The sequence below is a fragment of the Caenorhabditis elegans genome, chromosome IV (assembly GCF_000002985.6).
Source record: "Caenorhabditis elegans chromosome IV".
Taxonomy (NCBI): Eukaryota; Metazoa; Nematoda; class Chromadorea; order Rhabditida; family Rhabditidae; genus Caenorhabditis; species Caenorhabditis elegans.
Window position 1 is genome coordinate 7,821,534 of NC_003282.8, and position 25,019 is coordinate 7,846,552.

At 33.3% G+C, this 25,019-nt stretch overlaps 5 protein-coding genes and 5 non-coding genes across 13 annotated transcripts; 5 read left to right on the top strand and 5 right to left on the bottom strand.

The window, feature by feature from the left end:
• Positions 1-130: 130 nt before the first annotated feature.
• Positions 131-1,091, bottom strand: T14A8.2 (MS Related Protein; the record flags this gene model as incomplete). Of its 2 annotated transcripts, none has more annotated exons than NM_001307242.3 (2): positions 131-642; positions 957-1,091. In NM_001307242.3, the coding sequence occupies 2 exons, from the start codon at positions 1,078-1,080 to the stop codon at positions 230-232; spliced, it is 537 nt and encodes a 178-aa protein (NP_001294171.1). In that variant the 3' UTR covers positions 131-229. The 2 variants fall into 2 exon arrangements, with proteins under 2 accessions (NP_001294171.1, NP_001076709.1); NM_001083240.6 differs by having other exon boundaries at positions 139-642; positions 972-1,080.
• A 669-nt stretch (positions 1,092-1,760) lies between these two features.
• Positions 1,761-1,781, top strand: 21ur-12328. The gene has a single exon (NR_056243.1).
• A 3,008-nt stretch (positions 1,782-4,789) lies between these two features.
• C06A6.4 (N-acyl-aliphatic-L-amino acid amidohydrolase) lies at positions 4,790-7,765 on the bottom strand. Of its 3 annotated transcripts, NM_001026130.9 has the most exons (10): positions 7,680-7,765; positions 7,566-7,630; positions 6,952-7,452; positions 6,730-6,886; positions 6,036-6,142; positions 5,888-5,929; positions 5,493-5,572; positions 5,386-5,446; positions 5,037-5,133; positions 4,790-4,986 (listed from the first exon to the last, which is right to left on the bottom strand). In NM_001026130.9, exons 1-10 carry the CDS (start codon positions 7,753-7,755, stop codon positions 4,937-4,939), a joined length of 1,236 nt encoding a protein of 411 aa, NP_001021301.1. In that variant the 5' UTR covers positions 7,756-7,765; the 3' UTR covers positions 4,790-4,936. The 3 variants fall into 3 exon arrangements, 2 of the variants coding, with proteins under 2 accessions (NP_001021301.1, NP_001021300.1); NM_001026129.9 differs by lacking the exon at positions 5,888-5,929 and having other exon boundaries at positions 4,800-4,986; positions 7,680-7,758; NR_131576.1 differs by having other exon boundaries at positions 4,937-4,986; positions 5,493-6,142; positions 7,680-7,755.
• A 1,226-nt stretch (positions 7,766-8,991) lies between these two features.
• Positions 8,992-10,902, top strand: mvb-12 (Multivesicular body subunit 12A). The gene is made up of 6 exons (NM_068901.8): positions 8,992-9,144; positions 9,195-9,314; positions 9,363-9,456; positions 9,504-9,633; positions 9,686-9,884; positions 10,526-10,902. Exons 1-6 carry the CDS (start codon positions 9,040-9,042, stop codon positions 10,709-10,711), a joined length of 834 nt encoding a protein of 277 aa, NP_501302.1. The 5' UTR covers positions 8,992-9,039; the 3' UTR covers positions 10,712-10,902.
• erp-44.2 (Endoplasmic reticulum resident protein 44.2) lies at positions 10,811-13,142 on the bottom strand. The gene is made up of 5 exons (NM_068902.8): positions 13,011-13,142; positions 12,568-12,708; positions 12,274-12,525; positions 11,263-11,754; positions 10,811-11,186 (listed from the first exon to the last, which is right to left on the bottom strand). Exons 1-5 carry the CDS (start codon positions 13,137-13,139, stop codon positions 10,959-10,961), a joined length of 1,242 nt encoding a protein of 413 aa, NP_501303.1. The 5' UTR covers positions 13,140-13,142; the 3' UTR covers positions 10,811-10,958.
• A 2,588-nt stretch (positions 13,143-15,730) lies between these two features.
• Positions 15,731-16,993, bottom strand: C06A6.7 (FTH domain-containing protein). Its single transcript, NM_001026131.5, has 3 exons — positions 16,573-16,993; positions 15,947-16,521; positions 15,731-15,899 (listed from the first exon to the last, which is right to left on the bottom strand). The coding sequence occupies exons 1-3, from the start codon at positions 16,958-16,960 to the stop codon at positions 15,840-15,842; spliced, it is 1,023 nt and encodes a 340-aa protein (NP_001021302.2). The 5' UTR covers positions 16,961-16,993; the 3' UTR covers positions 15,731-15,839.
• A 989-nt stretch (positions 16,994-17,982) lies between these two features.
• On the bottom strand, positions 17,983-18,003 carry 21ur-12272. The gene has a single exon (NR_056244.1).
• Positions 18,004-19,970: 1,967 nt separating this feature from the next.
• On the top strand, positions 19,971-20,118 carry C06A6.9. Its single transcript, NR_056245.1, has one exon. It is a non-coding gene; the product is annotated as an Unclassified non-coding RNA C06A6.9 (non-coding RNA).
• On the top strand, positions 20,098-20,195 carry mir-83. Its single transcript, NR_000446.2, has one exon. It is a non-coding gene; the product is annotated as a pre-microRNA mir-83 (primary transcript).
• Positions 20,196-24,122: 3,927 nt separating this feature from the next.
• C06A6.14 lies at positions 24,123-24,335 on the top strand. The gene has a single exon (NR_056247.1). It is a non-coding gene; the product is annotated as an Unclassified non-coding RNA C06A6.14 (non-coding RNA).
• The last annotated feature ends 684 nt before the right edge of the window (positions 24,336-25,019 follow it).

The window sequence follows — 25,019 nt, forward strand, 5'->3', positions numbered from 1 at the left end:
TAGGAGTGGTTTTTAACAAGGTCCCCACTGGCTCCACTATTAATTGATATTTTCTACTGTTCAGAAATTGAATGGAAAAGCTCAACGCCAAGGTGAGAGAAGCAGTGGTTCTAGTAGTAAATTGAATATAATTTGAAATAGTGAAAGTTCGTTTATTTTTCCAAAAGTAAATACAAAAACAAGAAATCGAATGATCAGAATGACAGAGGAATCAATCTGGATACCCGAATTACATGGCAATGAGGTAGACACAGACAAGAACAAACAAAGAAGATACAAATGATGTTGCTGATGAAACTGGAGTCTCTGAAGATGTTGATGGCTCTTCAGAAGAGCTTGATGAAGTTTCTGATGTTGATGGTTGATCTTCAACAGCGCTCACAACAGTGGCAGCTTCAATTGGCTTCGACTCCTCAACTTCTGGCTCTTTGGATAGAACTGGGGTCTCTTCAGTGGTTTCTTCGGTGGTTTCTTCAATCTTTGGCTCATCGGAACTCATTGGCGCTGTCGAGGAAGAATCAACTGGAGCTTCACCAGAAGCTTCCATATGATGTTCATGGTGATCTTCTTCTTCTCCGGATGCTTCTTCTTCGAATTGAGCTGGAGTGTCATCTCCTGGTCCGAGTTCTGCAGTTGTTCCATCTGAAAATATTAAATGAGTAATTATAACAAAGGTAAAACGAATTTTCGCGCACTTTTAAGAAGTTGTCAGAATTTTATATTATTTTACACAGTAAGAAATGCATAAATAATAACATTAAAAAAAAAAAATTTCAAAAATTTGATTTTTCACATTTCATTCTTGATTTCATAAAGCACATTGAACTGAAATATAGAATTTTTCGGAAGTAAGAGGTGTTCCAAAAAATGATGAGTAATAAAAGCACACTGCCGCTAGAAAATTTACTAGGTTAATCCATTAATAACACATATTGACTAATTCTACAATACATTACCTTTCTGAAACTCACCAATTGCCTCTGTCTGTGGTCCTGGAGCTCTCTCGTGTCGGAGACTTGGACTGGCAAGTGCTGAAATTGCAAGAAGTGCCAAGACGATCAATGATTTAGTGCTGCTCATTCTGAAAACTTTGAGATTGAATGAATCGGAAGAAAAATGAAAAGTTGTGTGAAGATAAAGTATATAAAAAATAATAATGAACCACATGTGAGAAGAGGTATTTTGTAGATCAAGAGTTTAAGGATTTCTCACAAATTTCATTTGAATACAATTTACATAGGAAACAAAAATGAAACTCTCAAAAACAAGACATTTCTCATTTTTCATCAGAATATTTGTTGTCACTAAAATGTCGTGCGCACTGTACAGAAGTGACACTAAATGCTTGTCAATATGTATCAGTTGCTGATGCAAAAAAGGCCCGCCTCTCTTTGCCTCTCTCTCACAAAAAACGACACCCGAGAGTGAGATAGAGAGACCGAAACTAACCAAAAAATTACAATTTGCATATGCATTTTTTGTGATGCTGCCACCAACATCTATCGCTAATTTGTTTACTTGCAAATCAATCGAGAACAATTAAAATTTAATAATGTAGTATCGTCTGTGTGTATTTTATTTTATATGTTACAAAATTGACCGTAGTGACCAATTATAAACTGAAATAAAACTTCTTTAAAATGTAGGAATTTGTATCATTTTGAAAAAAAAAGTGAGGGCTGATTTGGCCACGAGACTTTTCAAAACTTCTCTGTTTCTCGGAACATTTATAGTTTTTTCCAGTCATACGGCATCTTTAATCGAGTTAGCGACCCTACAAAAACCTATACAATTTTTCGAGAATCAGCTTCTTCTAGTTTTTTTGTAAATTGTAAAGATCTGCTCAAAATCGTAAAATTTTTTACAGTTACGAAAAACGTATTCTAAATATGTTTTTAACTAGTAAGTCATTTAAAAAAAGTTTGTTTTAACTTTACAAAAATTAATTCTAACCACAGCTGGTTCAGACAAAAAAATATTAGATTGCTCAACTTGGACGGCTTATGGCTCGGTTATCTTCGGTTTGACAACATATAAAATGCGCTAAAAATATTCATCTCTATTTCAATAATAATTCAATTTTTATAATACCGAAGAAATTTTCGACAAAAAAAATGATGTGAAAAAATCTGATTGCTCAACTTGGACAACTTATGGCTTGGTTATCTTCAGTGTACCAAAAAAATTTCAACAGATAAAATGCGCGTATTTATCTCTATTTCAATAATAAAATAAATTTTAATAAAACCAAAAATATGCTATAAATAGGATATCAAAGCAATAGATATGCCCTACTAATCTGATTAGTACGGTAGCACTTGATTTATTTGTAAACGTTTCGAGTTAAACAAAAACCTAAATATTGAATAAAATTGAAATCCTTCAGATACCTTGATCATTTACAGAAAAATAGATCAAGAAAATGAATTGGTCAGTGGAACCACTTGTTGGCCATGAAACTGTTTTCACTTGGGGCCTTTTTAAATGTCCACTGGAGGGTGACGCCTTGTTATTCTCGAAATTCTCGTTCCTGCACACGATGGTACAAAACAGGTCTGTTAGTCTTGAAATGTAAGAAAAAGGAAAAAGAAGAAGTAGAAGCGGTCCTCTTCTTCGTTAAACTATTCACCTCACTAACCGTTACCCCTTTACACTTGTTATCTTCAATTGACACGTTATGAAACGACAAGACAAGGTTCTGATGCGATCAAACAAGAAAGCTTTGAGAACACAAAAGGGTGAAACAATGAAAGTATCTTTATTTCGTCCAACATAAAAAAAGAGAATAGGTAACTTATCTAACCGATTAAATGGGCGGAGGTCTTCTTCCGAATCTTATTAATCGGAAACGACAAATTTGAACTTTGAATGTTGAAAATAATACATGAATTTGAGAAACTTAGTTATGTCATGCCAAATTGATATCTTAGATGGAAAGTGCAACGATATTCATAGTATTTAGGAACTTTGGAGAGAGTTCACATTAAGTATAGAGTTATTGGTGTTTTTTGAAATGCCACTTATATACATTGTTTTAATTTCTAGATATTTTTGCACTACCTGAGACACCTATGATTTTCTGGAAAACAAAATTTTGAGCTCCATCCCTGAACGAAAGCGGAAAGAAACTCAACATTTAATTCCGGCTATTATCAAATTGTAATTATATTTTGTAAACCAGTAGATAAATATCATATGACTCTAAAATTATGTTTACCGTACTCCATCAACTCTATATCTTCCTCATCACCTAACTAATCGTTTGACCTGGACCCGGAACCTTACCTGACAGTATAACTAACAACTTTCTAAGAAAAGACAACCGGTTTTGATCAAGGTTGCTCTGAATGTTTGCGAGATGCCGAAGAAGGCAGAAAACTTTCCAAATGGATCGAGATGAAACATTGACAGATTTGACGGACGTGGCAACACAAATAAGTAGAAGAAAAGGAAGAAAAAGAGATACTACTCTTTATGGCATCTTAGTCTTCGTCAATGGTTCGTATTACAAATATGTGGAAAAATTGGAGAATTCTAGAATAGAGAAAAAGTTAGAATGGGAATGGTAATGAAGTGTGGAATAAGATATTTTAGAAATATGCCAACATATCACTTGTAGGTGTTTTGTTTTCAAATTTTCTACTCAGTAATGTTCGAAAAACAATAAAGGAAAAGTACGAAATTTGTAAGACAATAGAAAGCAAGTACGAAGTTATTGTAAAGCAAATTTGGAAGGGCATTCTTGCAACAAAAAATGAGTTCAAATCTAATAGATCTAATAGTACAAATGAGATAATAATAGAAGAGTATCTCAAGCAAAAACACAAGAAAAGCCAAGAAAGGGGCGGAGTCTATTTTTAGATATCAATGCATTACATTTTCTGGGCGGCTGACGTTTTTCTGTGAATTAAAATTTTGTCTGTTAAAATTTGATTCTAAAAACTGCAATTTTGAAGGACTCAAAAATCTTTAAAGAAAGGTCCATATCTGGGTTTTTATTGAGATTTTGCATTGTACAATCGATTATTTTTGCATATAAAATCCAAGTTTTTGTATTAAAAATGAATACAGTTATGTAGAAACTGATTCGTCCGATCTGAAAATAATTTTTTTACATGAAATTTTCTAAAAAGACTCAAAATAACTATAAGTGCCATGAAACTTTTTTCGGCAAACAGACATTTTAAGGCACTTTTTAGATATTTTTCGAATATTTAAACAAAAATAAATAGTATTCTTTTCCTTGAATTCATTGGGAAAGTGTGAATAGTCAGACAAAAATTGGCGTCTGAAAATGATTTATTTCAACAAAAATACAAAAGACAACTACCGTAATCGTGAACTCTCAAGAATGTTTCAAACATATCTTGCAACGATTTCCGATCATCAGAAGATAATCAAATTAGGTTATTCTTGTTCATTTTTCGGGAAAAAAGTGAACAAAAAGATCGGAACAACTCACCTGATTGTTCTGATTCTACCCTGATATAAAGGGTGCGCGCACGTGTTTTTCCTGAAACCCTATACCTTCCTCTGATTGTTCGAGAATAATCTATACAATTTGAGTTGGGAAAGTTAAAAAAAAAACAAAAACAGTTGATGGATGTGCTCTCGAAGAAAACTTGGAATATTGCCAAAGAATATTACATAAGAGAAGGGGCGGAGACGGGCGCCATCCAATTCAAGATACGATCTAATGTAGCGATGAATTCTGCCAATTCGGCAAGATACTTGGTTTTCGAAAGAGGAAGTTTTTTAGAGAGACGAGAATAAAAGAGAAAACAATGAGTTGTTGGGTGTGACAGAATTTACATTTATTTAGAAAAAAACGAGAAAAGCTTTGGCACTTTTGGCTAATAGGAGGAAACCATCACAGTTGGAAAAGGAGACAATCTAAACATATTGAACATGTACAACCGAAAAGAAAAATGAAATTTTAGTTAACATTGGCCAGTTTGTTGATCAGTGTCTCGTAGATTTCAACACCTGAAATTTTGATTTTTTTAAAAATATATCGGAAGATCTAGGATACTTACCTCTCAAGAATGTTTTCTCATTCAAAAATTCGTTGTGATCGTGCAGAAGCGATGGAGTATTGATGATTGGGGAGAAGCCAATGGCGCGGATTCCTTGCTGAAAAAGCCAAATAAAAAATTTAAATCGACTTTTGAAAAGCTGTGGATAATCTTAAAAAACTCAATTGATCTGGAGCAAGCGAAAATTCTCCACTTTTCAGACAATAACCTCAATTTTTTCATTTTGAACAAAAACGATAGCTTCTTTTTTCGTCAATAAATTTGCAAAATTACAAAATTACAAAAATTTTTTGATTTTTGGCTTTCCCCGGAAATCGAAAATTTTTTGCTGGAAATCGAAAACTCTTACCGCTCTGACAAATCGTGAATCAGTGGCTCCGATGAAGATCTCCTTCTTGTATTTGCAACCTCTTAAAAATGAAAAAATAAAACTGATGATCAATATTTATTTCTTACTCTTTTTGAAGTGCATCATCAATTGCTGCCCAAAATGGATCCTCCCGGGTGTTTGGAGAAATCAATTTGAAATTGGAGAACTGAAAAGAGTATGATTTATATTTTTAAATTAATGTAAGCTTACCTAAAAGTAAAACCATGTGCTAACCCAAGGTGTTTACAGAGAGTAACGGAAATGTAGTGATACAAAAAAGTGAAAGTGCGCCTAATTTTGAAATTATGAATTTTTCAGGAATTTAAACGGAGAGCAAACGAAGGGATCAATTTTAGAAGCAATTTTGACTTACAAAACACATAAAGATTTTTCCGGGTAAAAAATGTTGTGCTCAACTTTACAAATTCTCATTTAACCTTCATAATCTAATAAATTAATCGATTTTCCATCAAAATCTTACCGTTTCGAAATCGATTGTCGACTTGTCCGCTGGATTAGTTGACTGAAAAAGACGTTGGACAAGAAGCGATTTTATAAGGTGAGCAGATTAAATGAACACGGGGAGACTTGTTAGGTGAGTTAGTGAGGTGAGAATTGAATGAAAGTACCTGCATGAATTCATAGGTAACACCTTCTCCAGCTTCTTTAGCCCATTGATCTACACGTGCTAGAACAGCATCCAGATCTTGGAGTGGAGTTACGCGAATATCAATGTCTGAAGTTTTATACTTGTCAAAAAATTTAATTAATTTTTTAAAAGTGTAGAGTTAAATGTACTCTAAATTTGGCAATTTTCCAGCATTTAATTTTTTTTCGGATTGTTTTATTGTGATATTCTGTAATTTTGGACTATAAAAGTGCTTTTCGACCAGGGCTCTAGATTTTTCGGTTTTCGCCGAGAAATTTATTTTTAGTTTTTTTTTCGAAAAAAGTAGCCAAAAAACGAAAAAAAAAGCAAAAAATTCTGATATACTGAAAACTCATACATTTTTTATTTTTACTTTTTTTCCAAAGAAGCGTGCGATTTTGATCAGGATATCTGTTCTTTTTTTGTTGAAAAAAACTATTTTCGAAAATGTTCAATTATGATATACTTTTAAATTATAATTAAATGTAAATGTACCAAATTTTCAGAATTATAGAAAATTCCTAAATTTAAATAAAATGAGGGTCTTTGAAAATTCAATACCTCTATTGAAATTATAAAGCCTTTAGACAACTTTTTCAAGATATATGTTTTCCAAGTGCCTTGTATATTGAAATCATTTAAAATTAAAATAAATCCAATTAGATATTACTCACAAGCTTCGAACTTTTCCGGCACCACATTTACTTGTACTCCTCCGTTAATAATCGTGATATTTGAAGTAGTCACATCTCCAACTGTCCATTCTGGATGCTCCGCTAGAAGAGACTTTTGCTCATTTCGGAACTCGTCAACGCTGGCGATTAACTTGTGCTGAAATATATATTTTAATTGTTTTGGAAAATGCTTCCACGGGAAAATATAATTTAAAAACATACCAATTTCTCAATGGCAGTCTTTTCAATGAATTTAGAACCATGTCCAGGATGTCCAGGAAGTGTGACTTTTACCCACCAAGGGATTCTCTCTGCATAAAATATCTTGTAGACATCATCTTCAGTGGCAATTCCCTCATCAAGAGCAAAATCAATATTCAATTTCTTGAATTCTTCAGTAACTGCAAATCCTTTCATTCCATTGATATGACCAATTTCCTCATCTGGTCCCCAAACAATGTGAATTGTACGAGTCCATTGTTTAACTCCTTTTGCGAACCAATTTCTTAAAGCCTCCATATATTGTACTCCAACACATTTCATATCTTGTGCTCCGCGAGCAAAAATGTTTCCATCTTCATCTTTGAAAGCGGAATATGGATCATGAGTCCAATATTCTCGGAAAGTTGGAACGACATCAGTATGAGAATAGAGCATAATTGATGGAAGATCAGGTTTGGAGCCAGGGATTGTCATAATAACGAAGTATGTTCCTGGAGCAGTCTGAAAATTACAGAATTCGGAGGTTAGTTACAATTTTAATAAAATAAGGCGTGAATTAAGTTTTCCTATGACTGTTTCTTTCCTAAAAAGAATATTTAAACTATAATGCTCACCTCTACAGATCGTCTTTCGATTCCCAACTCGTCGGCATACTTGAAAAGGAAATCCCGGCAAGCCTCTGTTAAGATTTTGTTTCGATGTGCTGATGTAATTCTTCAATTTCTTACCGTAATCTGGTTTTGGCTGTTCAGTATTGACACGAAGATACTCACGGAACCGTGTCACTCCAATATCTTCACTCATCGTCTGAAAATACAAAGTTTTTAGAAAAAGAAAAAGTTTAAATACAGGCTTCTTCGACGAAAAAAGTAAAAAGTAATTACGAAGAGCGTGGACGAAGTTGAATTGATAATCAACTGCAGCAAAATCACGCGAAATTAAAGTTTTATTGAGAAAAAAGTGATGCCTGATGTAAAATTGGAGAGATATGGAACGAAAGAGATACGCCTGTTATCATAAGTTTCGTTGTTTGTTGCGCCTGTCAGCAGCAGAAATAGATAGACAACGGTATAATTTTGAACTGATTTAATTGAATTTCACGAGAATTTACACAAAAAGATGGATATCTGACACGCCTCGTCGGCAAAAGTCGATTGATAAGAAATCATTCATATGAAATTTGGCGGTGAGTGTTGAGACCGTATGCAATAAAGGGGAGCATCAATAAAATTTCGTATGGTCTCGCAACGAAATAAAAACCGTAACCCAGGTTCAAGGCGCATACGCTCAATTATTTCTGGACAAATCAGAAAATGTTTATTTTTATAAAATTTTAAGCTTTAATTTCTTGCTAACTTTTCACTGATTATCGTTTTTGCTTTGAATTCAATATAAATATTTTTTAATATATTATGAGACGATGTAGCTCAAGATAGAAGCTCAAGAAGACAGTTGGGGACAGGAATTTATTATGAGACGAGAGAAGCGCGTATGGGAATGTGAATAATTTCTTCAAATAAATATAACTAACGTTTTATGTATAGAAGAAACAGAATTAACACTAGATAATAATATTTTTTCGTTCGCCTTATTCTTTGCATGTGCTTTTCCTCGAAATTTATTCAACAAAATACTTAGAAATAGGTTTACAGGCAAACATAAAAGCAAATATATTCTGATAACTTCTTTATAAAAAACTTTCGCAACTCTGAAAGTGAGTCACACCAACGTTTCACTTCAATGTGTGTAAAAATGCCGTTTTTGTTTCCGCTCAAGGTATTGCAAATTAAAAATTGATTAGTTTTTTGATTAAAACTCATTTGACAAGTGCGAATTGTGAAAACAATATTGCTTTTTCCAATCAGTCGTCGATTTTTGTTTATTTGTCATTTGACCGCCCGTTTTTTATTTGCTCGCACCTCTTTGATCAATTTCCACGAATGTCGTCTAATACGCGAATGGGAAGTGTTGTAACTACGCTCTGTCGCACATTTAATTTCGATCGTATCTCGTGCCTTTTAGTTTACACTGAATTTTCTTAAAATTTCATAATGTCTTTCATTTAAACTATTTTCAGGTCACAAAAATATGACGGAGCTTGAATTCTCAGCTGACAATGCAGCGCCAGTTATACCAATCACAGCTATATGTATTGTAGCCGATAAAAATAAAGCCCCACGCGGATTTTTGCCTGTAAGCTGAAAATGTGTGCAAATATTGTTGAATTATAGTGATATTTACAGATAATAAAATGTCAAGATGACCAAACAGAAGCCGACCTTTGGAGAGATGGTTTTTTCACAATAAATCGGCAGGTCCGTTACATTTGCACAAGTACAGAAATTCCCGATTCAAATATAAAAGTAAGTTATTCAAAATAATGGAATAAAGTCAATAATAAAATCCTGCAGACACCAGTACAAGTCATAACCAATCTCATCATTGTTCGCGAGTCTGACCCCATTCCTCACGGTTATGTGGCTATTGATTACACTGCCGATAGCAGTAAGTGTGGTGATAACTCTTTATTGTTCAGAAAATATTGATTTCAGGAGAAAAGTCATTGCGTAAAAAATATGTGTGCATTCGAACAGAACCACGCGATCGTGTCGTTGACGCTATTGGAGAGATTATTATTCTTGGAAAAACGAAAAAAGTTCCAAGAGATTATACATCGGCAGGGTAAAAAGATAAAAAGATAATTAAATTATATTTACTGTGAATATATTTTCAGAGATATTGATTCGCTGCTTATTTGCTACAAAGTAATCTCTATTCCTCAAACTTATGGAATTCAAACAAGCAATAGCACGTCCAATATTGAATCTCAAGCGGCGGGTGGTCTTTATCCAGGTCTTCCGAATCTTTCGAACTCTACACCAGCTAATCTTGATGTCACTGGATCATCAAGCAATTCTGCGTTCACTATGAAGGTTTGTCGCTATTTTTGGTAAAATTTTATTTATGACTTAAAAAAGTGAAAATTGGGATCGTTCGAAGTATTGTGAATTAGAAAAACAATAATGTTTAAGAACATCAAAAAAAAACGCAGAAAAAGAAAAAGCAACAAAAGTTTAAAATTACAGTACTGTTTAAAGGCGCATGCCTACTTAGCATTTAGCAAAAGTTGGTCGTGTCGAGACCCGGTAACAGAAACTTTCAAATATATTTAAAAAATACAGTAGTGTCCAAATATTACTGTAAAACAATATCTTTAAAAATAATACAATTTAAAATTTAAAAAAGATACAACTTTAGCAATTTTTGTTTATAAATTTGCAAAAATATGGGTGGATACAACCACGCTTCGCAACTTTTTCGTTCTCTACAAATTTTATATAATTTTCTGGTTTTGCGTTGTTCTAATTCACATTGAAGATGTAAGATTACAAAAAAACAAAAAAAAACCTTGAAAAATTGCCGGTAAACAGAAAATTGCGAAAAGTGGCCAAATTAATTTTTCTAATTTTTTATGTTGTAAAATTGAAGTTCAAATAAACAAATTCTAACATTTTTCCATATTTTCATAGATATACATCAAAAAAACAAAATATTTTAAAACTTAAATTTTCAGAACGCTGGAGCTCCTCGCGTGAAAGCTATCGACGGAATCGACTTCAAAGTGAACCCAATGTTTGTAAATTCGTCTGGTTCTAATAATTCTTCTCAACTGCCCGATCTCTCACAATTCAACGATTTGGATAGATTGGACGACAAATATAATTATAGTTATGCCACTGAGCACGCCGTTCTTTCATGATATCGCTTTCATTTTTAAACTTTTGTTCAAAACGTTCCTTTTTTCTGCTCTCTTGGATTATTGTGTAAAAATGTGTATTTATCATTATTTCGCTCTTCTAAACCAATATGATTTATTATTAAAATTTTAAAAGAACAAAAACATGCTTTAGAATTCCAAAAATGATTTTAAACAAGTGAATGAAAGTATCACAAATACGAAAAGAGAACCCGAAGAAGAGAAAAGAAGAAATTATAAAAAAAATATTTTAGAGCTCCGACTTTTGAAGGATCGAATACCGTTTATCAGATGGCTTAAGCTCTTTGAACACTGATGGAGGTGGTGTTGTGTCAATTGGACGAGTAGATGGAGCTTGAGCTTCATGATCATCAGTGATTCCACGTGCAGCTTTTGCCTTGGCGAGCTCGATCATTCGTTGATCAAGGTTCTCGTGGAAGTCCTTGTGAAGCTTTCCAGAGTGAAGATCCATAACAAACTGAAATAAAAATTGATTAGAAAATGAAGATACACTATTGGTAGAAGCGTTTTTATTATCATTAAAAAGAACATACCTCTCTAAGTTTACCTGGAATATTCATTTGTGTCATATCAGGGAATAGATACATATGCTGGAATGAATCAATCGCAAGAACTGGAAGATCTTCCTTTGTTTTTCCGAGATGTTTCAATGGATGAGCAAATTTATGTCCATCGGCAAGAAGTGGATTAATTGCAGATCTTTGATCATAAAGTTCACGAGCAACAGCTTCTCCAAATACTTTATCAGTTGTTTTGTTATCAGGATCACGGAAATAAATGAGGAATGGCATTCCTTCTTCAGTGAGTTCCTCGACATTTTCGAATGTTACTTCACGAACCAATGGAATACATTTATCAGTGACCCATTGTTTTACAAAATCATAATCATTGAAGTTTCCAGTGAATTTGGCTTCTTCATTGCTATCTGGATCAAAGAAAGATAGTTTGTTATCATTTGTTTGTGTTCCAAAGTGATCAGTTGGAACCCAGAATGAGCAATCTTCGCGGAGAATTGATGCAACTTTCTGAATATGAGACACAATTATGTAAAAAGTTTAAATAAATATTATACCAATACACTTATAATGTTGTTAAATTTTCCCATAAATTGTTGACACTTTTTTTCTAGTTATTGGTGGTTTTTCATAAGATTGTAACTTCCAATTTGGAAGTCGGTTTAAAAAAAAATTTCGACAAGATTTATATTTTAATTTTGTTTCAATTGTTTGTATTTTAATCAGCTAGTGGTTCGAACCTGCATGCAGGCCTGCACCATTGTTCAAAATTACTCAAAAGCTTACTTTTTTGGAAACTTGGCAAATTAAATAAAAATTACCAAAACTTACTGAAAATGTTGAAACAGTATATAATTTTTGTCGTGTCTTACAATTATATTCCGTTTTTTTCTTTCAGTTAATCTACTATTCTCTCCCATATATTTATTATACTACTATGAAATTCGCCAAAACCTAATCACTGCAAAATATATCAGTATGACTTAACAGAATGTACCTTTCTTATTAATATTTAATTTTCATTCCTACCTTCAAATTGGCAAACTCTGGTCCATCCTTCTTCAACCAAGCAACAACATTTCTCTTCGATTTATCCATTTCTTGATTTAATTGGTCTTGAGATGAAAACTCATTGATAGCTGTTGAAAGTTGGAATTTGACAAAATTGGTAAGTGCCTCCACAGAACGAGTTGACCTATATTCTTTTGTGATAAGCTCTCCATTAACGAAAACTTTCATAGTTGGATATTTATTCACAAAATACTTGTCTCCAATATCAGCCTGAAAAATAATATTGTATGAACGTAGAGGATGTCAAATTACCTGTCGCTGACTATCTACAATAGCCCAGACGGCAGAAGCTTGTGGATTTTCTTGATGGAAAACACGTGCCGATTCTTCGAAAATCGGTTTAAGGCGACGGGAGAATGGACACCAATCAGCACAGAAAGCAACAAATACTACCTGAAAAAATATCGAAATTTATCTAAACAATTTCAAAAGTTTCTAACTAATTTCTTCAAATCGGTCTTTTGATTTTTTTTGTAAAAGAACATTTCATGAAACATGTTTTATTTTTACGTGTTTTCTTCAGGTATTTTTAGATTTACTAGAATACTTTTAAAATGCACTGTTACTTTTTGAGATTTGAAACACAATTTACATAAATGAAGTAAAAATAGGTCTGCCAACATTTACCAAAAAAGCTTTGCGTATATTGAAAATTGAAAACTGGTATTTAGTTTTGTAACATTTAATTCACTAACCTGAGCACTTCCAAGAACATGATCATGATTTGCCATGGATAATTCAATTGCTTCTTTGTGTTCTTGTCCATTTACAGACACTGATAGGTGGCAAGCGGCCAGTAAAAGAAGCACGCTTGCCAGGTTCATTATCTGAAAGTTTACTAGATTAATTTTTTAGAAAATTGCGAATATCGTAAAAGATAAAAACGATATAGAAATGTGTGCCATTAATTTTTTTTCAATTACTTCACTTTCAGTTATCATTTTGTGGAGACGTTTTCAGGGCGAGGAAATTAAATTATTATTTTAATAACAGTTATTTGAAGTTGTCTTATAGAATACGGCCTTCAAAAAAGTCGAAAGTTTTGAAGAGAGAAAAATTATGAAAAATTACCGTCAAATAAACTAAAAATGAGTGTTAAAAGAGAGAGAGACTAGAGAAAAAAAATATGGAGAGCTGTAAAGAGAAAGGGCGAAGAAACTATGAAGTTTGTTGACAAAAGTAGCCTGTTTCGTAGTGGAAAAGAAATTGTTTGCATTCAATCGGGTTCTCCTGTCAGACGAATCGATTCATAATTGGGTCCTTTTTGATGTTTTCCTCCGGTCAAGGAAACATAGGGAAACAAGAAGAAGAAGAAGAAGCTGGTTATGTGAAGAAGAGTGGATATAAGAAGAGATGAACGCGAGAATGAAGGGGGACAAGAAGATGACCCAAATTGAAAAGATATGGTGACAAAAAAGTTGAAAACATCCAGGAACTTTCGCTAACATACATTTTATCATGGGATAATGGATTTGGAGGTTTTTATTTACATTTGGATAGTCGTTGGAAGTTTTTAAAAGTTACACAAGACGCATCTGCTTATATTGAGGTTTTTTGAAAACAATTTTTAATTTTCTAAATCGGCAAAAAATTTGCTGTAATTCAGAAAATTACGAAAGTTACAAAAAAAAATTGCTAAAACATGATCTGGAGTTTGAAAAATGAATGAGTGAAAAATTCAATTTAAAAGAGTTTTCCCAGTCTTGTTTGCATTCACTCACATTTTATGAGCATGGGAACGAAAAAAATTGAATGCATTTCCAGAATTTTTTCAGCAAAAAATGTGAAAAATTTTAGACAAGAATTAAACATTTCAGATCAAAACTTTTCTCTTCACTACAGCTAAATATTTTTGTGGAGACCTATTTGCAATATCCTCTAAAAATATAACAGCATTTGAAGAACCTAAAGTTTGATTCTTGAAAACCAAGTTTTTACTTACTCAAGGATTGGAGCCTCATATCATTTACAAGGAATATTCTTCAAGAAAACCGACCTTGTAAAGTTTTCAAGCTTTTCAAATTGAGTTCAAAAAACTTTTTTTTGTATGGAGCATAGAACAACTCTTGGAAAAGAAAATTTTAACTATTCAATTCATGAATCTCAACTTGAAACGACAATAAATTCATCATTATTATACAAATATTATTCAGAGATCTATTGCTCTATGCAAACATGAAAATCGGTAGAAATATGGATTTTGCGAAAAGGATTCCACGTGTAGTAAAGGAGTGGTTGCCCGGGTACCGGCGATGGAAGGTCAGTCGGGAAGAAAAAACGAGAAAAAGAAGAAGGAAAGGGACAAATGGCCGGTCTCTCTCTTTCTCATTCTGTCAAAGTACTGTATATTGATCGAAGAGACAGAGACACGTAGAGAGATTGACCAGTAACACACATACTGTGTTGGATTGTAGTGAGGAGACAAGATTAGTGGCGGCGATATATTTAGGTTGCGAGATATAAGAGAATGGAGAGGGAAATGTAATGATTGAATGAAAATGGGAGGAACATAATAATACTACTTTTGATGATGTCATATAAATGGAAAATCTGAAAAATCTTGCTTAAGAGCAATGCATCAATCTGAATTCTGAAAATATTGGATCTGGAAGCTTATAATTGGATCCTGCAGAACTGCGAAAATTCTACACCATCTTTTATATTTTCTACTGTGAAAAAAAAAATAATAAAACAAGCAGTGACCAGAACGCAATAATTTGAAGAATCTGAACAAAGTAAAAATCAACTTAACAGTTATAATTCCTAATTAAAAATAAAAATCAAGAAACTTAGGAAGAGGTGAAAAACAAGTGAAAATAGGGAAAAATCTTCTGAACAAGTGAATCACTTTCATGAAAAACCGGTTTATATTAGGGAAGGTAGCATTAGAAGTACCAATTTCTGAAGATCTAAATTGATGATACTTCTGGAATATTATTTTCTGAATGGAAGAAAGAAACTGCAGATGGAAGAAAATCGTTGGGTTCTGTGATATGATATTGTTTTTTTGTTTTTTTGGATTTTTGTAAAGGAAAAAAGTCGATCGGAAATATTTTATGTTTTTGAAAATGCCCTCGAATACACAATAAAACTGACATTTCGAATAGAAAATAGGAAATAATAAATCGGTGTGTAGCTTCTAAATTTGAACGAAAAATACGACTTGAAGTTCTCTTTCTCAAAATTTTTATAATTTCTCGTCTGGTATATTGTTTTTCGTTGTAACATTTTTTGGTTTTCATTGGGATTTCGAAAATCCCAGTCATGTTTACAATACTCTTCTATATCTGATTTTTGTGAATGCCAATTTCAAAAAATGATTTGTCATAGTGCCTCTTCAGATTTTTAGATTGTAGTTCAGATTTTTAGATTGTTCCCGTTCCTTGTCATAAATAATATAAAATAGGTAAACGGTGAACATTTTTATTACGGAGAAAATATTTCGGGCGATTACAATCTTTGATTATCTACTATAATTTCAGTACACTAGTAATAAGTTGAACGACAATCCTTTTTATATCATACTATCCCTCCAGAAAATCCATCAAATCATGACATATGGCAGGAAGTCGATTGAATGGAAGCTGAAAATTAATTTTTCATCACAATATCTATAAAAATGTACAATTACCTTTTCATCAATATCATATTCAACAACACTTGATACCAATGGACTTCCAAAAGTGACATGTCTCTCTGGAATTGAACCAGAAACGAATTGCTCAACAACAATGGTCTTGAAACGAGCTCCTTTCATATCATCATTGTTGTAATATGTGACATTAACTGTTAGAAACTTCTTCTCTTTGATTCTAAAAGTAAAGTGAGTTGCCGATGACATTGATGTCCATTGATTAAAAAAGTGTTCCGAGTCAGCAAAGTTTCCAACCAATGGAGTGAAGAATTTATCACCGAAGCGATCCAAATTGTTTTCAGCGGCAAGAGTGAAGTGCTCATTGAGCTGAATTTCAGGAGATGAAGTTAGAAAATTCTCAATCTGCCCGATCAATTGCTTCAATGGCATCTCTGTTTTCATAGTTACACGAAATAACGACGAACGATCACAGGGCAATTTAACGTCCAGAAGAGATTTCTCAATGATCGAAAAAATATCAGCTTCAGTGAGACGACGACAGAAGACATGGAGAAGTGTTGGACGCTGATCAACCCGAGAAATCAATGTGGTTGCCAAATCAAGTTCCGTTGCTGAAATTTAGATTTTTAGAGTTCTATCAGTTGGTCTACTTAAAAATATACCTCTTTTAGTATTCTTCCATTTTCTTGATCTTTCGAAAACATTCCACAACACACAACGTTTCAGGCTTTTTTCAGACGATTTCAAAATTCGATTCAACAAAATCACAGCTTCATCTGATACCGTTTGCTGTTCCAAAGGCTTCAAAACATTTGGATGCTCCTCCAAAATAAAAGCATCATCATGGTTAAACTCAATGGGGCTCAATGGAAGACTCATTGGAGTTCCATTAGCTCGAACAACTTCAACACCATTTCTGTTTTGATTGTCTTCCAAACCATCAACTCCCGAAACAAAAACAGTTGTCGCGAGATCTCGAAGTTCCACGGACGAAAGATTGTCTTGATGCAACTTATTTTCTTCACAAATTGGATTCAGCAGATTTTCCATTTCTTTTGAAAATATGAAGTTACTGTTGAAATGTTGTATCAAATTGGGGAATAACTATGAAGATGGGCGGTCGTTCAAAATTTAGTTGTGAACACGTGGAAAAGACCACGCGAATTCGAATTCCTGTTTTTAAAATAATTAACTGCTATGAACATAAATGAAATTTGTTTTTAAAGTGTAAAAAATGTGTGTCTTCTTTGTTCTATCACTGGAAGTCTAGTGACTATATGGAATTGTAAGTCTAGACGTCACAAATATTTTATGGTATAGATCTTGTCGAGAAACTTTTGTAGCATGAAACTACCTTTGCCACATAAGAGTTAAAAACTGAGATGCGACAACTATAATTCTGCCATAACCCAATCACGTTCAAACTATCATCTTTAATTGAAGAATTTTTGCTCATTCCTGACCATCTTCTGCTGAGAATGGCGCCAAATTGTGCGGGTTTATCATCATCATCCCAAAGACGTTGCGCAAATATTTGAAAGGAAAAAGGGTTCCAATGGGGGATGGCCACATCGTTTGACAGCACCGCCAGGAAGAAAGAATAACATTGATAATCGAGAGACGATAGACGGTTTTATATGGAAAAGAAGTGTGGAAGATTGAGGTAGAAAGAGAGTTGAGAGAAATAGAGAGAAAGGTGACACCAGAAAAAGAATTGGGGGGAATATTCACTTTTGGATAGATATATTCTCATGCTAAATTCAACTTCAAACTTAGAGTCTGCTATTATTCAAACGTTTGATGCCAGCTTATCACCAGTGATGTTTCAGGTTTAAAACTTAATCTGGATGATGTTTTTTCAAAGAAGATTGAAAGAAGAAGATTTTGGCATGAGCTAATTTTGTTTATGTAGATTTATTTGGGAGCTTTCTCCCTTGTCAGATTTTTTTAAAATTAGTATTTGAAATTAAATTGTCCTTCTTGCTTATAATGTTAAACTTTGCAAAATGAGTTTATGCCTTTCTATCTTGTAAATCTAGTCAAGTTTTTTTTCCTTTTTCAATTGAGGAACAAGGCAAGAGATTGCGAGATCATTAGAGACAACAAGAATAACTTTCGAATATCCCATTTCTTTGAAACAGTATTATTTATTCATTTATTTGTATTTATTTATAAACGCTTTTAGACAAAAACCTAATTTAATGCCGTTAAAATTTTTTTAAATACGAATTTCCCACCATTTTGCCGGCTTTCAAGTTTGATTTACCAAAAAAGAGTCAACTTACGGAAATTTCCGCAAAGCCTGTATACAAAATAGTGCAAGATTATTGGAAGAAATATGGTATTTGAAATTAAAAATTGTTTTAGGACGAATTGTAAAAGGGAGGAAGCGATTTGACCGCCTCGCTTCCCGGACCCCCATTGAATTAGAATCCCATTAACAGTATTACTTTTTACGATGCCCATTAAAGGTCGATATTTTGAGCCAGTTTCCTAGGTGAATCCACATTCTCATTTCATTTCCCATTCACTTCATCCATTCAAATCTCTTTTCTTTCTCTCTCTCTCACCTGACTCTTTTTTCCTTTTTCATCCATCCGCCACCTATTCTCTCCCGTTTCCCAATTCCATTTTGCTCTCTTTTCATATGTGTTAATTAGTGCTTTCCGTCAAATGCGCGTGCGGTGTCTGCCGAAGAGAGTGCACACGTTGTCATGGCACGTTTCCCTGACAACGAGAAGCTTCGCTGTATTCACCTGCCGTTTTCTCCATCTGCTCACAAGCTCACTTTACTATTCGTTTTGGTGTGTGTGGGTGGTCTTCTACTCTTGATTATTATTACTCATCTTCGTATTGTTTTCTGAAAAAAAAACAGATAAATACATAAACTTGTAAGTTTTGACTATTTTCTGATTTATGGTCAGACATGCCTCTCCGCGACGAGGCATTTGTTACCAAAAACATTTATTGATGATTGATTCTAAATCAGTTGATGTAAGAAAAATTTCAAAAAATCAAATACGGCTTCTCCAAATTCAACTAACTAGTCTAGAAATTGCACACGGGATGCCATTCTCTTCATATTTTCATCATTTAGTTACCGATGGTTTTACGGCAGAATTATAAATTGATTATTAAAATTAACTGTTTCGTAAATTATTTAAATAATTATTTCAAAATATTTGTTTATTTTTCTTTGTGGAAATTTTAAAGGCGATAAGCGGGCGAGCTGACGTTAACCTCGTTAAGATGTATATGAAAACAAGTGCATTTTTTAAATGAATTTTGCATTCAAATGTTTTCTATAACACTTACAGCTCCACTTGGGCAGATTTTATCTCGGTTATCTTTGGTTTTATCAAAAAAATGTAAAACACTAAAAATGCGTCTCGAATATTTCTCTATTTGTTCACAGCTGATCAATTTTTGACAAAACCAATAATAACCAAGATATAGGCTTTCAAAGTAAAAAGCGGGGTTCCAAGACTAATAAAAAAATACGATATGTACTTATGTAGAAATCAAAATTTTGAATTTCAAGTTTAAATTTAGTGTTTTTCCTCTTGAAGCCAACACCCAAAAGAAAAACATTTCCCTCCTTTCTCATTTTTTCTTCGCCTCTTTCTTCTTTTCCCGCTTACTCATTAATTTAGCGTCGTGCACATCTTCTAAGGTCCTTTCCATTTCTTTCTTTTCTATCTTTTTCTTTTAATTTTTGCAGCCACTTTCATATATACATAAAAGGCCGAAAATTCATGTTTTTAAATGAGTGAAAAGAAGTTGAGAATTCCTGTTGCAATTAAAACTGAAATTTCGATCTAGTGCAAAATTAATCTACACAAAAATTCATTCAAAACAGTTTGTTTTGCACTCATATTACAGTGTCACTCTTAAAGTGCAAACATCAATCAATATATTTTGTTATCAGTTACGTGGAAATGGCAAACAGCACATACCTCTTTCTTTTTACCTTTTTTCAACAAACAGCACACATATTAGAATATGAATTGACCGATAAAAGTGTCTCCGCCTACTTTTCCTCGCCCATCGGTGCAACAGGCCTCCCGAACTGTACACGTCGATTAAACGATTATTGTGTTGGTAGAAGAGGAGAAAAGTTTTCTTCATTTTTCTTTTTTTGTTTTACTTTTCTTTCTTACTCGCAGGTACAAATTATTCAATTTAAAAGCACCACTCGGAACCACTGAATTTATGTGTGTACTTGACGGCCAACAAGAGCATCGATCTAGCACCATATAAATTCAGTAATTTCGCGTCGAGAGCTATTCTGTATTCAATTATTTGATTCTGAATGAGAAAATTCTTACTTTTTTGAAAAACCATGAATTTTTATCAAATAATACAAATGGAGCAAGAGGAACGCTCCAGTGGCCGGTAAGAAATTTTCTAAGCAATTTTCAAAACAACAATGTAGATTTTGTTTAAAAATAAATTATTTTGCGATCTGAAAATCAAATTCCTCCCTGAAGAATAATCCGAAACGAAAAAATCGGAACGAAAAAAAAAAAATCTTAATAACGCCTTTTCATCAGAAAACGTCACGTGTCGGCTCTCCATTTCAGCTCTTGGTGCAGGAAATGAAGGTTTTTAGAATTGAGAGCAACGAAAGAACAAAATAAGAGAAGGCATCAAAATAGACAACGAGAAAAGCTCTGTTTTGGCTTGAAAAGGTTTACTTTTGGAAATACAACTTCTGGAATTTTCGAAACTTGATCGAAATTAATTTAATGCATGTAACATTGTAAAAATATCTACTGTTTCAAATACATAATAATAATATATAAAAAACCTCGGCTTTATAAATACCATTATCGAATGAATTACCTGCACAATGAAATTGACCAGTGAAATTGTGAATAAAAAACACCGATAATGTCTAGATTTGTTACTGTATTTTGAACGACATCAGCAGTTCTTTCAATTCATTCAATAGATGTTAAATTTTGAATAGAGGGAAGTGGTGATTAATTCCAGCCGGAAACTATAGAAAAGCCTGGCTCTAAATTTTAAATCCCGGTTCGCACTGGAATTTTCGGGAAGCTTGCTTCAAAATTGCTCTGAATTATTGAATTTAAACATTAAATGAAAAAGACAGAATTCGTCAAAAAAATTTAAAAATTGGACGAGAAATGTCTACAATTTGCGACTACTGGCTAAAATTGTGCGCTCTACACTTTTTTAAAAATTAAAAATTTATTCGTACTGAGGGTTTTCAACAATTTAAATTTTCTATTTACAGGCGAATTCCATGCAAGATAAAGCTATGTGTGCGCCACTTGATATATGTTTTAAAAAATACAGTGACATTCACTGTTACCAAATTTCCATTTTTACTGAAAACAAGTTTAGTGAATTCAACTACAATTTTGATTAAAACTTCTAAAAGTTCAAGCACTACTCAAACAAATTTTAAATATATTTTCAACTACCGTATTTACTATTTTAGTTTTGAACCACATGATTCTAGACTGCACATATCTTTGCTCATTTTTAAGATTTCAATAAATGATCAATAGAAAATATAAATACTTTGACGCTTGACATATAAGCTGCCCACCATGGCTGTGAATTTCAAAAAAAAATTATCGATAAAATTTTCCAAAATATGCTCCGATCAGAAGGGAACAAAATTTGAAACTCGGTTGTTTTTTCAGTTTTTTGAGGTAGATTGGCGCCAGTTAGAAAAATATTCAAAACTTCTACAACAGCCAAAAATGGTAATTATCCGTAAATATGGAAGTCGACCTACATAATTTTTTTTCTACTAGTTTTAAATCTTTTTAATATTCAATCTTATTAAAACATTGTTGTATTCATCGCACATGTAAAAATCCCCAATAATTATTTATATACCAAATTTATATACCAAAAAGATAATATACCAAAAACCTTCAACCTTTTTAGCCCTCTATTGGTATATTTTGACATACTCCACTTAAAAAAATATTTCGATATCAATTAACATTTTGTTAATATTGAGCAATCGGAAAGCTCAAAATGTCTAGAGATTCCCTTGAAGTTTTCAATCCCTAGTACATTTTTTTTATTTTCTAAAACGAGCAAAAAATGTAGTGTTCTTTTCTTCTTTTTCTCATGACCATCCAACTGCACTTTCTTTCATCGTCTGGGAGTCCTCTAAAAGACATCGACTAATGGATGCATTTCCTTCCTCTCAAAAAGGGCTGCTTTTTTCTGTGGGCGGAGCTTCTGAACTCTCTTGCAATGAGTCTCCAAGATGAAGGGTCTTCAATAATCCACCATCTGCTGCTGACAACATAATGATAACAAATTGTTGAAAGTTAGAAAGAGAATGAGAGAATGAATGGATCGGAAATAGAGAAGAAGTATGGAGAGAAGATATGTTTTATTTATTGCAGGAAAAAAACATTTATCGGAACAAATCGAACCTGAATTTTTCCAAACAAGAGTTTCTTGAAAAGTTGAGAATTAAACTACCGCTAACCGTGTATTCTATACTAAAAAGGCATACAATAAAAACTTGCTGACTCCTTTGTCAGGACAGCATTTTAAAATAATTTTCAGTTTGAGAATATTTACAAAGTTGTATATTATTGTCCTAACTAGGGAATATATTTGAACAAATTGATCTCAATGAAAAGTCGATTATTCATATAAGAAAAGCTACCGAAATGTTTGGCGCAATTCGGTTGGCCAAGTGGTTAATAAAGTTTACATTTTATAGATTAATATTCCTTCTAAGCTAAATTTCCAAACAAGTCCTCGGATGTGTATACCCCGATTTCTCTAACTCGCAAAAACAAAAGTACTGTTGCCAAAATCCACTTTACTACAGGGAATATAGATTTTGTTTTTTCTTTTGTTATTATGCATTGTTTTGCCAACTATACAATATCTGAATACACAGATTTTCTAAAAATAATAATTCTGTAGCCATCAGTCTTCAAATGTGTGCAGTAATTCAATTCAACAAAAAAAACAAATCGAAGAAATAGCAGGTGCCAATTATTGTCTATCTTTTTCATTTGACCATTTGTCTTTTTTAGAAGTTGATGATAAGCCTGAGAGAGTATAAGACGGTAACGTAACTGGGAAAAGAAGAGACGAATGAGGTTATCAGGGAGTCACGTGACAGTTCAGTTGTTATCAAAACAGAACACAAATGGGAAGAAAAATCTTGATTATTCAAAAAACTTATTATGCTATTCGCTTACCAAATAATCTTTAAAAAAAAAGTAACATTATTGCTTACTATCGGGATAAAAGATCAAGCTTTTTTTCAAAAAATATTTTTGATGAAACTGATCGAGAATTGCAATGATAGAAAGATTAGATGATCGAAAAAATTGAAACAATCGTAAACGCTACTCTCAATAGTATGTAACCTCATGCTGATACATTTTTTTAATTATTAGAAGCGTATCGAACTGTATAAATGGTTAAACGCTGATGGACTACATTTTCTGTACGTTTCTATATTTTGTTGCTGAAATTTATGAAATTATAATATTTCCTTATTTTCAAAGTGCTTCATAATCTTAAGCCGACCATGAGTAGTATTAACATAAAGTCTAAAAAACCTGCAAATCTTCACTGGATCAAAAAATCAATGTTCTTGGAAAATCTGAAACTACGCGATTAATCATGTGCTATTTTGATTCAAAATTATATAAAATATATGTGATCTTTTCAAGAAATCCAAAAAAAGTTAATATACAATTGAAAGTCTAGGTGCCTGCCCATCTGGCACCGTACCAGTACATTCATCTATTGACCTGTCTTTTCTCATTCATCGAACAGATGGTAAACTAATATGTTTCTGAAAACAATACAGTTTTAAAAGGTATTTTGAAGAAAAAATATCACGGTTATCTGATATCTGATATCTACCAACCAGATATCTCCAGATTCATAGAAGAACCAGATATCTGAAATTGATTTTATATTAGATCTGAAAACTTTTATTTGACAACTCCATCTCAATTTCAAAAATCGTGAACCACACATTTTTCAGATTTGGATGTTCCATTTCATGATTGTCACGTAGGGAAGAATTCCCATACTTCACAAAACGGAATCTTTAAATGTTGTTTGCGATCACCTAGATATTCTTGGTTCTTTCGAGCCCGTGGGGCCTCGAGATGTCTTTTTTTGCGCCGCCCGCTACTATTGCTGGCTGCTGTGTCGTCTTCGTCCAGGGGGGCAAGGCACACCCTCTCCGCCTCCTTCCCCACCCCCCACACATCGACCACTCGACGTTCAAGAAACAACAGGGCAAACACGGAGGATAGAGACATCGAGATATTGTGTAATTTGAAGAGAGTCGATGACATAGAACGCGGCGAGATGTGGGCGGGGCTTGTGTTAAGTCCCGCCCATCGGCGGTTTGGAGAGAATTGATCGAGGCCGAGACGGAGGGCACGCTGTTGGGAGAGAACACACACAGACACACACACACACACACACACATATATATACACACACATACCCGGCCCGTTTGCATGTTTTGGGCTATTTTCAGAAATTTGCCAGATTCGTTGGCCAACCCAGAAAGTAGGCGTGGCCTTCCAGTATTGCCCATTTTCCACATTTTCAGTGCGTTTGGTGCTGCAAATGAGCATTTCCGTGATCTAGATTTTATGTCCAATGGGTTACAGTGCCTCATCATTGGTAAACTTCTGTTATTTCAGTTGATGGTGCATCTGCACTTAAGAATTTGACATTTTCAATTAACTCTTGGCGTTTTTATTGTTTCTAAAATCTTTTTTTTCTATTTGTACGCCAAATTTTGTACTGAAGGAACTTTGTAAACCCATCACACTAAAAATATCATATTTCTGTCAGGATTTATGCTATGGTTTTATAAACACCCAAAGTTAAAAATTCCTTATCTGTAAAATTCCCAACAGATAAATTATTTTTGGAATTTGGAAGTAAAAAAATAAATCGAAAATTTTGCAACTTTTTTCTACTAAAAACCCCCTGGAAATTAAATGGGAAAACTTATTTTTTAAAGAACTTTACCCTTTTTTTTCATTTTTCCCTGACGGCCTAGAAATTCTCATAGTGGCCAATGATTCCCACAATGTTCTCTGTGTCTCTCCGCTTC